The 12,897-nt window shown below is 39.5% G+C and overlaps 2 protein-coding genes across 3 annotated transcripts in view; both read left to right on the forward strand.

Annotated features, from left to right (window-relative positions):
• The window catches only part of cmss1 (cms1 ribosomal small subunit homolog), a 40,049-nt gene extending 32,520 nt beyond the window's left edge, over window positions 1-7,529 (forward strand). Inside the window, exons 2-10 of one of the 2 annotated variants that reach the window (XM_037789286.1) lie at window positions 3,693-3,829; window positions 4,724-4,795; window positions 4,894-5,029; window positions 5,129-5,188; window positions 5,279-5,381; window positions 5,471-5,531; window positions 5,616-5,703; window positions 5,792-5,880; window positions 7,188-7,529. In XM_037789286.1, coding sequence (XP_037645214.1) covers window positions 3,693-3,829; window positions 4,724-4,795; window positions 4,894-5,029; window positions 5,129-5,188; window positions 5,279-5,381; window positions 5,471-5,531; window positions 5,616-5,703; window positions 5,792-5,880; window positions 7,188-7,271 — 830 coding nt within the window. In that variant the 3' untranslated portion in view covers window positions 7,272-7,529. The remainder of the gene's footprint in view (window positions 1-3,692; window positions 3,830-4,723; window positions 4,796-4,893; window positions 5,030-5,128; window positions 5,189-5,278; window positions 5,382-5,470; window positions 5,532-5,615; window positions 5,704-5,791; window positions 5,881-7,187) is intronic. The other variant, XM_037789287.1, reaches the window with a different exon arrangement.
• Window positions 7,530-7,647: 118 nt separating this feature from the next.
• tmem30c (transmembrane protein 30C) lies at window positions 7,648-11,965 on the forward strand. The gene is made up of 7 exons (XM_037789285.1): window positions 7,648-8,228; window positions 8,474-8,590; window positions 8,896-9,003; window positions 9,509-9,599; window positions 10,651-10,797; window positions 10,876-11,088; window positions 11,310-11,965. Exons 1-7 carry the CDS (start codon window positions 8,031-8,033, stop codon window positions 11,495-11,497), a joined length of 1,062 nt encoding a protein of 353 aa, XP_037645213.1. The 5' UTR covers window positions 7,648-8,030; the 3' UTR covers window positions 11,498-11,965.
• Window positions 11,966-12,897: the final 932 nt, after the last annotated feature.

Here is a 12,897-nt window from a genome sequence, read left to right on the forward strand (position 1 = left end):
TTATGCAAATGTATCTATATATTTATTATTGGAAATTAATTAACAACACAAAACAATGACAAATATTGTCCAGAAACCCTCACAGGTACTGCATTTAGCATAGAAAATATGCTCAAATCATAACATGGCAGACTCAAGCCCAACAGGCAACAACTGCTGTCAGTGTGCTGAGTTGACGTTGACTTGCCCCCATGACATGGTTGGTACCAATGGATTCCTAGGTTTTCTAGTTACATATGATACCAGTATCTTCACTCTAGCTTTAAAACTGAGCCCGCTACAACCTAAAAAATCACAAGTTGCGTTAATGCATTAAAGACGTTAACTTTGACAGCCCTAGTAGAGATATTTCAGTACTGTACTACAGGGAACCCAGCACTCCCCTTGATGCCTCTGTGATCTTACATTGTTGACAAGTATCGGTACAAAACAATATGTGTATTATGTCCGTTGTGTTAAGTGAGTAGAAGCACCCTTACAGTTGATGAATTAACGAGATGGCTCATTCCCTACATAACACCAAATCAAATCCATGCTGAATCAGCAACTCATCACCTATAGAGCGTTGCTGATTGCCTCCTCGACCAGTGTGTCAGGTTTGTCTTGTGCTAATGGTGAGATTAGAAATGTGTTTTAGGCTTAACATCCGTGTGGCTGCCCCGTCAGCAGCTTCCACTCATCTGAGGGTTTTGGTTAACTCCTGAACCCACAGGCTTTATTGTATTGATGAGTATTTCACAGCTCACTGAGCACAAAACGGCCCTGTCAGGTGATTGCATTTTTATGTTGTCAACTCAAGCACATAAATTGCACCTGTAGATGGTGCAAATCATATTAGAAAGGTGAACTAATTGCAAGATTTGTTCTCGCAAGCTAGACATTTTACCTAGCTGCCTTGCTGGAAAAATATTTGCTAATTGGTTAAAATGTCTTCATCCCTCTCACACTCAAAGCTGCATCCACACACAAGTAATCCTGGAAAAAATACACTTACCTGCTGCAGGACAGGTGGATCTGAACCGCTTACTGGTCATATATCGGCTTGGCCTTCAATTATAATCCATTTATCTCCAATATGTTGAAGTCACCTCTGTGACTAGTCTTTCTTCTTCCCTTTGTCTTCTGTTTCCTGGTCTTTGGCACCTGTGTATCCTCACTTTCCTTCAGCATTAGAGAGAGAGAAAGGGATGAGTACCAGCAGAGCAAGAGAGTGGGAAAACGATTGCTTTGGCCCATCAATAGTGGGAGTGGTCTTTCAGCAAAAGGAGTGTTTGACCAGACAGATGACTGTAACAAATAAGGATGAAGGTCTGGGAGTGAGGGATGAAGTGGAGAAGGGGTGTAGTTATTGAATAGGCCTAATAGAAAGAAAAAGACCTGCAAGGGAGAATGATCCCTCGTCCGTCCTTTGCATCGTCCTTTCTTTTTTTATGGTCCTGGAAAAACAACACCAAGGGGTTGAAGGGCGTGATGATAATGATTGGATGAATTGATTGGGGGATGGCAAATTAGAGGACAAGGCAGAAAATCTGGCAACGGGTGTTAGTTCGTGTTTTGGGAGTGCTCTTGGCCTGAAGCAGCAACCCACAGTGGCCGGTCAGAGGCATGTTCGAGTGTTTTTCATCACTGTTATACTGAACTTACATATGCTCTTATAGTTTCCAGAAAGTCTTCTTTTTTTTTTTTTAAGCGTTGCTTCAGTATAATACACATTAGGAAATGATGCTGCATGCACACAGCGTTGGCAGAATGGGAAGAACAGGAAAACCATATTTTCACTCTCCACACTCTCACACCCATAGGTCTGAATCAAGAGTATGAGATCAAACATTTTCTCTAAAACAAATTATAATGGTTGTACTATGATGGCTCTTCCTATATATACATATACAGTTACATTTCTATATTCTGACACACATATTTGTAAAAATGAAAATATGTTAGCTGAAGGTGTTTTAGACCCAATTTATTGTACAAATTAAGTATTAAATATTTCTTCTTTCCTTTTTCCTCTACCTCAGTGTAATGTAATATTTTTGAACGTAGGTGATGGATTTTCTGATATATGAGATGATGAATATGACATCAAATAACATGTTGGATATTTAGAAGTAGGGCTTTTGTATTACTGTTTTTATGTACTTTATCAAGTTGTGAATTGTTTGTGGATGTTTTTTTATCACTCTGGTGTTTTGGATGAACTACACCTGCCATCATAGAGCATGTTTGCCTATTGGTGTGCTTTATTCCACTTTTTCAAACACTTTGACCTGACGAAGATCCAAGCAGCATCGAAACGTAGTCAATAAAACATTATTGTGGCATGGAGTAGTATGCAGTCGTTACCTTTTTTCTTTTAAGAACCGGAAAAATCTCCCATTATTCTGACTTGGGAGTGTTCATGCATGGTTACCCCTTCTGCTAGTCTTGTATCACGTCATTTAAACAGCCTAAATTAGCTACTTTTGCAGTGTTATGTATTTCGAGCAGTTTGTTGAAAATTAAAACCAGATGCAAACAAACTGTGTGTAGCTCTTTTTAAATTAATTGAACTGTTGAATAACTATCAGTGTTAATATTGGATTTTAACTGCCGGCAATGGTGGCTCAAACATTTTGCAAATGGTTTGTTGACACTTCTGCAGTTCTTTTCACCAAGTTGGAGATATTGTTGCGTCACAGCACAGGTATAGCAGAGCATGGTAATATCCATCCATCCATTATCTGTAACCATTCATATTTATACCATTTCAAGCCTTTGTAGCCTCTCACAATCAACCATTTACCAGGTGACGTCAGTTAAGTCCCTGAAGGTTCAGGTCTTTAGGCCTTAGGGGGGATGTTGAGATCTTGTTGGTCACGCTGCAATCAGTGAGGTCACAGCAGGTGTTTTCTATTAGTGGTTTCATGATATAATACTTGTTTTGGTGCTACCGATTCGTTTTTGGCAAGAAGGAGAACTACAATGAAAAAGTAGGAATTTTAAAAATGCAATTTTAAAAAAGGGCACTGCAATGAAACCCACGGATTTATTGCCAAGTTCACTCTGGCATCTGTTTTTTAAAGTATTTTTTGAACAAACTTGCATATTATGCCAGAGGGTCTGAGCATGACCTCATCGCATGAGGCGAGAGGTATGCACAGAGAAGTGGTAGCAACAGAGAAGCTAAATATAACCACATGCTCGGATTGAGGTCTGCTACATTGTTATCTCGGGGAAAGTTTTGCGTACTTCTGCTTTTTCTGTAGTGACTGAAATGTGCTGCCTGGAGTACACCTGATGAGAGACCTAAACAGTCTGTAACATGATGTGCAAATGCTAAATCTCTCATGGAGAGTATGACAAACAGCAAAACCTAAAATGTGTTCTCAGCTCTGTGTTGCCTCATCTTAAAAAAACTGTGAACATTTTAATATCTGTTGAAAATAAATCTAAAATGTACCCTTTACCCCTTACCTTGCTCAGCTTTGTTGTCCTTGTTTTTAGCTGTTTTGTCTATTTCTGTGTATGTACATTGAGAGCAACAACAACCAGAGTCAAATTCCTTTTATGTGTTTACATACTTGGCCAATAAAGCTGATTTTGATCTTGATATTTTTTTTTTTTTATCTTGCACTACTCCCAGTTGCAAGTTAACCCAAATATCCACCAGAAGTGTACTGAGGAAATTTCTCCCTCTTTTTTTTCCCCAGATGCGTCTGAGGCAGAGGAGGAGACGCAACAAGAGAAACAGCCGACAGAAAAACCAAACGCAAAGACAAAACCAGAGAAGAGGAAGAGTGTGACAGAGAAAACTGTTCAGGCCAAGAAGAAGAAAAAGAATGAACAGGTATTCTACCTTCCTGTGTAAAAGCTGCCAATCAGAAGGTTTCTACAGTACACCTAATTAGGAAACCGTTTTCTTCTAAACCACTATATTGAAATTGTCAGGATATTATTCGGTGTTATTACACGGCTTTGTTGAATACTCTATTCTGATTGGTTAATCACAGCGTTCTACGGTCTGTTATTACTTTATAGCAGACCACTGCTATGTATAGCAGACCGTTGCTATGTATAACAGACCGTTGCTATGTATAACAGACCGTTGCTATGGGCGCAGTTCTGATGTCAGACTGGTGGACCATTTTTGTGTCAAATTATTGATTTCTTAATTAAGTATTTGTGTAATAAGTGGGATAATGTACAGCTAGCGGGTCATTGTTGTGAAAGAAATCCCTTCGGGCGTTGTTTATTTCACAACAATGACCGGCTCGCTGTACTCTATCCCTCACAGATTGAATAGATATCAAGAAATGTATCAAATTAATAGTGAATATAACAATGTGATGTATTGGCCTCGTGTATGCTTTGGAGCTGGAACAATTAGGCAATTAGTTGATTGGCAGAAAATAAACTGGAAATGATAATTAATTAATGGTTTGAATAGAAGTGTCAAACATTCTCTGGTTACCAAAAATATACTGCCTACTGCAGGTTTAATTGCGGCCTGTTTAATGTAGATCTGTTGATTTGGTCATAGCATGTTGATGGACTTTAATTATGTATTACACATTTATCATATTTGTATTTTTTCTTTATGCTATAATGAATTTTTACCCCTGAGGATTATCTGGGATTCATTTATTGAGTTCATGATATAAAATGCATCCAAAACACTGATTAATAAGTAGTATCAAGTACTTTGCCTCAATTGTGTGTTCCGTCTGTATTGTGATCACAGAAAGAGTGTATCATTCCTCCGAAGAAAGAGACCGAGGATGAAAAATCAACAAAACCCAAAAGAAAGCGGAAGGTGAGTGTGGTGACACCTGCTGTTTTCAAAGAGGTACAACAGTCACTGTTGGCTTTGTCTGTGAATATTACTGTACATGACTATATTTTGTTTACCAGAAGAAGAAGACAATCACAGATGTCTTGTCCTCTTCGGAGCCAAAGGCAGGCTGTCCGGCTGACCTGCAGAACCTGGTCACGCAGTACTTCTCAGACAAGCTCTCTGTGATCGAGCAGGAGGAGCTCAAATTGCTGGGTGAGTCAGGGCGAGTCCCCTTTAACTCGGAAGTTCAGTCAATATCTGCTGATTCATTGATTCACTAAGGTCACCGCCTGCCCTCCTCCATCTTTCCAGACTCCTGCTTCCTGACCAGTAATGACTTGACGCACACCCTCTCCTCATATCTGAAACAGGGTGAGTGGTGTTCTAAAATAAAAATCTTCCATTAGCTGTTTATTTTTTGAACACCCATCTCACTTTTTATTTCGTCCTTTTTCTGTTAAGTTTGTCCCAAGTGGTCGAAGATTCAAAAGAATCACACAGAAAAGAGTTCCGTGGCTCTGCTCATCGTCTGTAGCTCCGCTCTCCGAGCCATCGAGCTCATTAAGTAAGTGACGCACCGGACATGTTTATTGAATTTCTTCTCTTACAACCTTTTTATTATATTTACATGATTTTGTTTTGTGTTATTTTCAGGCAGCTGACCGCCTTCAGGGGTGAAGCCAAAGCAATAAAACTTTTTGCAAAACATATAAAGGTAATAGAGCTGTCAGTCAGTTCATTATGATGCATGTTGGTTTTTTTCAGAACAATATTAACAGTTGTCTTTATGTCTGTACAGATAGAGGAGCAGGTGAAGCTGCTGCAAAAGGGCGTCACCCACATCGGAGTAGGGACACCTGGCAGGATCAGCGCTCTTATTGAGAAAGGTAAGGTTGGACACAAATAGTCCTCCTGTTTCATAAGACCTCAAGAGCTTTGAAGTTAATCTGTATATACTGTTAATTTGGTCCCCAGAGGGTTTGAGCCTGCAGGCTTTGAGATACGTGGTCCTGGACTGGAACTGGAGGGACCAGAAGCTCAGAAGGATGGTGGACGTTCCTGAGGTGAGCCACTGCCCCCTGCTGGGCTAAAAAGATTTACCTTAACTCTCAGTTAAAATCAGTGGTGGAATGTAACTAAATACATTTACTCATGTACCGTACGTATGTACAGTTTTGAGGTAATTGGACTTTACTTGGGTATTTCCATTTTATGCTACATTATTGGAGGTACTTCTACTCCAATATATTTTGAAGGCAAATATTGTACTTTTTACTCCACTGCTTTTATTTGACAGCTTCTGTTATTTGTCACTCTGCAGTATTACATTGCCAGTACAAAATAAAAATCAACTAATGAATTATAATGTATTATTATAGATTAAGCTAGCTTGCAGTATATAAAGTAGCTGAAATTAGCCCCACCTTTACCAGCTAACATTAAGTGATAGTACACATTAATGTATTAAAGGTAGGTAGGTAGAATTGAGGAAAAAATGATTTAAAAAAAAGTCTCATTTTACAGTTATACAGTACACTACAAGGTGTTTCTGAAAACATTTGAGGAGAGAAATAAGCATTACAAAAACAGAATATGAATTCATATTTGATCCGCACTGCCTAGTTTGACCGTTTAATTGGAGTTCGTGAGTGATTGACAGCTGCCTCCGTTGAATGTACAGCCAATAGGAACGCTCTCTCTCTGAAATGAGCTGTGATTGGCTAAAGACTCCCGTCACGGGCTAGATTTTTTAGCCTGAAAACAGAGCCATGAGGAGGTGCAGAAGTCTAGCAATCTCTAGGAACACTTGAATTACAATATGCTGAAAGGTTATTATGGAGTTTTTGCCGAATGATGCCAAAAATATTCTGCCTGCTGCCACTTTAATAATAATAATCCTGTAATATAATATATTTTTTGCTTAAGTAAGATTTTAAATGCAGAATTTTTACTTGTGACGGAGTATTTTTAAACTCTGGTATTAGTACTTTTACTTCAATACAAGACCTGAGTACTTTTTCCACCACTGAGTTTAACATGTGGGCAGGATTTGTGACATCACGACTAGTTTAGAGGCCAATCATGGTCCAATATGCATCGTGGGTGCGTGATATGGGAACTTGAATCCTCCACTACACAGACACTTAGAATGGACTTTTCAGTGAAGTAGGAGACATCTTGAAATGAACAATATTTGCATATTCATATAATCTGGATTTTTCAATGAGGGAGGAGATGTAGATGTAATTTTAAAAATTTCAAACAAACTTTTTGTGGAAAAAAACACATCAGATGCAAATTATTAATCAAAGCAAGAGTATTTTTTTCATACATTTCTGTGTTAAACACCATACGTTCATGTCTGTTTCAGGTCAAACTGGACTTTATGAAGCTGCTGGAGGGTGGTATCCTGAAGGGTTGTAAAGAAGACAAAGTCAAAATTGGACTATTTTAACTGCACATTGTGGATACACTTTGCTGTGTGCTGATAATCCGAACGACGCCCCGATGTTTGAAGCTACGTATTGATGTTCCTCGCTCCATGCTGAGGGGCCTCATCCTGTTTGTTTTCCCTTTGTGTCAGTGTGAGATCTGCGCTGTGCTTTTACTATTTTCAGAGGCCGTGTCAAATGTGTGGTGTTGTTTGTTCGCTGTTGTCGTCCAAACGCGACGACCCAGTGTGATAGATGGAATAAACAGACTCGGAATGAAACCGGCATCCTTTTGTTTGTTTAGTCTGACCTTGGGAAGTCCCTCCTGCTGAGAGTGTGAGGTCATGAGTTTACTTGTCCACTAGGAAGTCCCATTTATCATAACATCCTTTGATAAAGCATTTTAAAGCAGCACGAAGGGGGACCAGAACCAACACATTATCTCTGACAGCAAATTAGAATATATATTACATGATAAATACACTAAAAGGAACCTGTGCTTGTCTTGTAGGAAGGAAGCAAGCACAAAACATAACCACAAAGAAAAATGGAAGTAACAGAAAGAGGTAGTTAAGTAAAGGACTGTGGTTAATAAGTAACAGGCCACAACGGTCATCCCCGCCCTAAAAAGCCTGCTGGCAAGCAGAGTGTTGTGTGTGCAGAGAGATATCGCTGAAATAAAGAACAGGAAGAGAAGACAGAGCAGCGCCTTTCTCTGACACACTTTTTGGATCTCCAGCCGTCTCAAGTTCCTCTTGTGTCCGCAACCGGAGGTCCCTCTCATGGGCAAAGAGAAGGGCAAGCCCGGGCCCTTGGCTCGGAGGCCAGACAACTCGGCCTTCAAACAGCAGAGGCTACCCGCCTGGTCTCCCATGCTAACAGCTAACACTGTGCTGCCCTTCTTCTACTTCATGGCTTTGACATGCATGCTGCTGGGAGTATGGCTGCTTCTCACAGTGCAGAGCATACAGGAAATAAAGGTGAGTGTTTATGAAAACTTGCTTCTTTAGTAGTTTTTTTAATATGTGGAAAAATTTGTAGTAAAATACACAAAGTATACATGTGTGAGAAGGACAAGGAAGAGATTGAATGCCCTTGTGTGCAATAAAAAAAGGGAGTGACAAAGAGTGGAAAGTTCCAAAGGTTGTGTTTTGAGTTTGGTAAACAGGAACAGTTCACACGCAATTTATTCTACTCTTTAATTAACTCTCTTCTGTCTATTCAGCTGGACTACACAGAGGCCGGGACGTGCCATTTATGCTTTGAAAAGCGTAAAAATGTGAGCAATGCAGCGCAAACCTGCACCTGCACGGTGGTGTTTCCCATTAAGAAAGCATTAAAGGTAACAAATCTCAATGTCTGACTACATATAGCAATCTCAAGTTTGGGTTCAAGCAGGTTCTAGACGCCTAAGGAATGCAAGTATGGTTGAGGGATCTGAAAAGGCTTGTAAGAGGATCTTGAGTTGAGATTTTTCTGTCAAACTACTATATTCCAAGGTCAAGTATTAACTTTCACACTCAATATCCAACATACCCCATATCCAGTGCTTTCACATCATGTCCATGCTGTAAATCTTAAAGTGAGTCAAAGACAGAATTCAAATCCACTCCTCTGCTGATGATCTGTATCCTGCTGCTGTTCCAGGGAGATGTCTTTTTCTACTACGGCCTCCAAAACTTCCATCAGAACCTCCGCAGATACATGGACTCCAGAGATGATGGACAGATGGTTGGCAGGAAGAAAAACTTAAAGGTACTCCACACAATATTTTGTATTAACTTCACAATAACATTGTTAGGACACTTTGTTTACTTTGGCAAATGCCCCGAGATAGCTCGTTTGAAACTGAAATGAAACATTCCTCCTTTGTTTGCCTTTTGATGCAGTGGTGGAGGAAGTATCCGGTATCTTACTTAAGTTAAAACGCCGTGATTGATCAATCAGAATTGAGTATTTAACAAAGTTGTTTAATAAATATATATAAAATCATATTTTGTAAACTGATCACATATGTTGCATAAAACTTTAATATGGAAAGTAGTTAATTACAGCTGTCATAAATGTAGAGTAAAAGGTACAATTTGCCTCTTTGAAATGTAGTAAAGTAAAAAGTTGTATAAAATGATACACAAGTATAAAAAAATACCCAAATACACAAAATTGATTGATTGAACTCAGTACACTGCTGCTTTGATTCTTACTTTTCATTGTTAAATAATCTTCCTGAGTTTCACCATTAACCTTGTTTCCTGACTAGGCACCAAGTTCATACTGCGCGCTGTTTATGAATGACCCAAATGGACTCCCCATTGCACCCTGTGGTGCTGTGGCCAACAGTATCTTCAATGGTAAGCACCACTCATAGCACACATCATCAATCCTCCACTTTATTTACTCTTAAAGGGTAACTTAATAAGTCATGTTTTGTGTCTAACTTACTAATCGGATAACAGTTTCTGAAATTGGTCCAGCATTGAGGGAGAGCGCTGTAGACGGCAGCTGCTCACAGGCTGCAATGTAATCCTATTGGGGCAAGCTGGCACCGTCATTTACATCCACTAAAAGTGTTTTTTTTTTGCCATGACAGAGTCTGATTGTTATCATAAGTGTCTGACATTATGGAAAAAGTCTCGCTAAAGGAGAAGTCTCGTTCTGAAATCTGGAAAATGGATGTGAAATGGAGTGATAATTTATAAAGGGATTTGATTAATTTGAAGCTGATTTGACTGAAACAGTCGTGTAATGATGAAAACAGAGCCATGTTTCATCATTCATCTTTCACAACACAAAGTTGCCATTTAAGGAAATTGGCCTCAAGGAAGTAACAAAAAATAATTGACGAAAAGGGGAGTGATGAAAATGTATGTGAAACTGAAAAATAGAGTGATAAATTGTCAATTGGTTTGATAAACTTGATTAACATTTTATTTGGATTAGTGTTGCTCTGATAGTCAACTGACGACCATTCATCATTCACAACCCCCGACTGACATTTATCGTTTACGGCACGCAATTTCTGTTACTTCTGCCTTATTAAAAAAAAAGAATACGCCCATTCAGCGAACCGTTACTCTCGACTTTGCAGACACTGTAGTCAGTGGGTGTGGTTTTTAATCGACATTTTGGGCGGAAGTAACAAAAATCGCGTGCTATAAACAATGAGTAAAGGTAATAAAAAAAAATATATTTCTCTGTAGGGTCCTTTCCATAGTGTGTCAGACACTTATAATAACAATCTGAGCCTGTCAGTGGCAAAAACAGCTACTTTTAGTAAACGCAAATCCCTCAATACTGGACCAATTTCAGAAATTGTTGTTCCCTTTAGTTACTTAGACACAAAAACATGTCCAGGTTGAAAAATACCAAAGTTAACCCTTTAATTCACATCTGTTCTCCCAGACTCCTTCACTCTGACCTATCGAGATCCCAGGGGTCCTTCGGTTCCGGTCCGTCTGTTGCGGAAAAGCATCACCTGGTATACGGACAAAAATGTAAAGTACCGCAACCCGAAGCATGACAACATGACACTGGCTCAAGTGTTTGAAGGTAAATGGGGGGATTAAACACAGAAACAGTATCAGATCAGTGTCATTCATCATGTCTGACTTGTGATTTGCTACGTAGGTACAGCACAGCCTCTGTACTGGCAGAAGCCTGCGTATGAGCTCGATCCCCACGACCCGAACAACAACGGCTTCATCAATGATGACCTGATCGTCTGGATGAGAGAGGCAGCCTTCCCCAACTTCAAGAAGCTCTATGGGGTTTTATACCGAGCCAGCAAGCCCTTTACTAACGGTCTGCCGGCGGGGAATTACAGCATCGACATCTCCTACAGTATCCTTTCACTGCTGTCAGTGACGTGTTTTTCATGGGAACTTTGGCGTGGGTTGAAGTAGGTTACACATGTCCCATTGTGTGCACTAGTTTCCTTTGTCTTATCGGCTGTTAAACACAAGCATATGGACAGGGACTATTTTAAGACTACAGGCTGCCTATTTTCCACCGAACTTCTCTTTGTGATCACCTATTTTCAGCCTTGACCTCTGGCTTTCCAGACTTCCCCGTGCAGTACTTCCGAGGCAGAAAGGAAGTGGTGCTGACCACGCTGACCTGGTTTGGAGGTCAGAACCATTTCCTGCCCATCGCTTACCTCGTAACCAGCTGCCTGATCCTGCTGATAGCCGTCATCCTCACGGTGGCATGGTGCAAGTTTGGGAAGAACGGGAAGAACATGGAGGAATGAAGGGTAAGACGTACACTCGGATGATGATGATGAGGGGTGAAAAACTCACAAGCAGCTGAAAAGTGATAATTGTCGTGCTGATTTAAAGAGACAATAATCTGAAAGGACATTAACATTGATGCGAGCAAAATGAAGGTTAGGGAGAATGGTTTTAAAAAGGAAGTTCATGTGTTGGAAAACCAATGGAGAATCAAGTTTGACATCTGGAAAATGACTCTCCCTAATGACCCACATGTTTCAGGGCTTTTACTGTGATGATGTTGCTCTGAAGAACCCACTGAAAGCTTGTTGTGTTAGCAGAGGCTTCAAGCTTTCTTTTTACGTGTTGATTTTACTTGATGAACTTTTGCATTTTTTAAATACACACCATACTGTCTATGCACTAAATATGTTTTAATGCCACTAATTTGACCTCAAGATATGTGAATGTAAATGGGTTCTATGGGTACCCACGAGTCTCCCCTTTACAGACATGCCCACTTTATGATAATCACATGCAGTTTTGGGGCAAGTCATAGTCAAGTCAGCACACTGACAGCTGTTGTTGCCTGTTGGGCTGCAGTTTGCCATGTTATGATTTGAGCATATTTTTTATGCTAAATGCAGTACCTGTGAGGGTTTCTGGACAATATTTGTCATTGTTTTGTGTTGTTAATTGATTTCCAATAATAACTATATACATACATTTGCATAAAGCAAGCATAATTGTCCACTCCCATGTTGATAAGAGTATTAAATACTTGACAAATGGTACATTTGAACAGATACAAAATGTGCGATTAATTGTAATTACTCATGGACAATCATGGGATTAAATATTTTAATCGATTGACAGCCCTAATATTAAGAATTGACTAAAATCCAGTCACGGTGGTGTTAAGGTTGTATTTCATGTCTCAGTAAATGCAAAGTGGAAAAACTACACTTTGATGTCAGACAAACCCTGTAATGCTAATTCTTAAGCTAAGGTGTGATGTTGTGGATGAGGTTTTTAATTACAGCACGATGAAGGTTAGTCAGTGCTAAAATTATTCGAATAATAATCGACTAATTCCCAGTGATTTTCGAATGGTATTTTTGCTTGGAATGCACATCCCTAGTTTTTAGTTAGATGCCTGAAATGAGGTCTGTGGTTAAAACAAGCTTAAGAGATTTAAACGTTTTGTTCTACGATATAAAATCCATCAATAAATACACTACTCGTACATTTTGAAGCCTTTCTGTGTTGCCAACAAGTGGCTAAATGAGACTACAAAACGTCATCACGCCCACTCGTCCTTCTTTACAGCCTTGTTGTGTATACTCGCGCTCAGGCGACCCTGGTGTAGTTCATTTATAGCCTAATGTTAATTTTTTACATCTGGCGATTTGCATTTACGCTTCAAAAATAAAAAAAAAGT

Source organism: Sebastes umbrosus, chromosome 13, assembly GCF_015220745.1.
Source record: "Sebastes umbrosus isolate fSebUmb1 chromosome 13, fSebUmb1.pri, whole genome shotgun sequence".
NCBI lineage: Eukaryota > Metazoa > Chordata > Actinopteri > Perciformes > Sebastidae > Sebastes > Sebastes umbrosus.

What these genes read in the sequence shown, in the direction of transcription:
- tmem30c (XM_037789285.1), top strand. Translation starts at nt 8,031, where the DNA reads ATGGGCAAAGAGAAGGGCAAGCCCGGGCCCTTGGCTCGGAGGCCAGAC. An exon ending in GCAGGAAGAAAAACTTAAAG is followed by an intron (nt 9,004 to 9,508) that starts GTACTCCACACA and finishes TTTCCTGACTAG; the next exon opens with GCACCAAGTTCATACTGCGC. An exon ending in ACTGGCTCAAGTGTTTGAAG is followed by an intron (nt 10,798 to 10,875) that starts GTAAATGGGGGG and finishes TTTGCTACGTAG; the next exon opens with GTACAGCACAGCCTCTGTAC.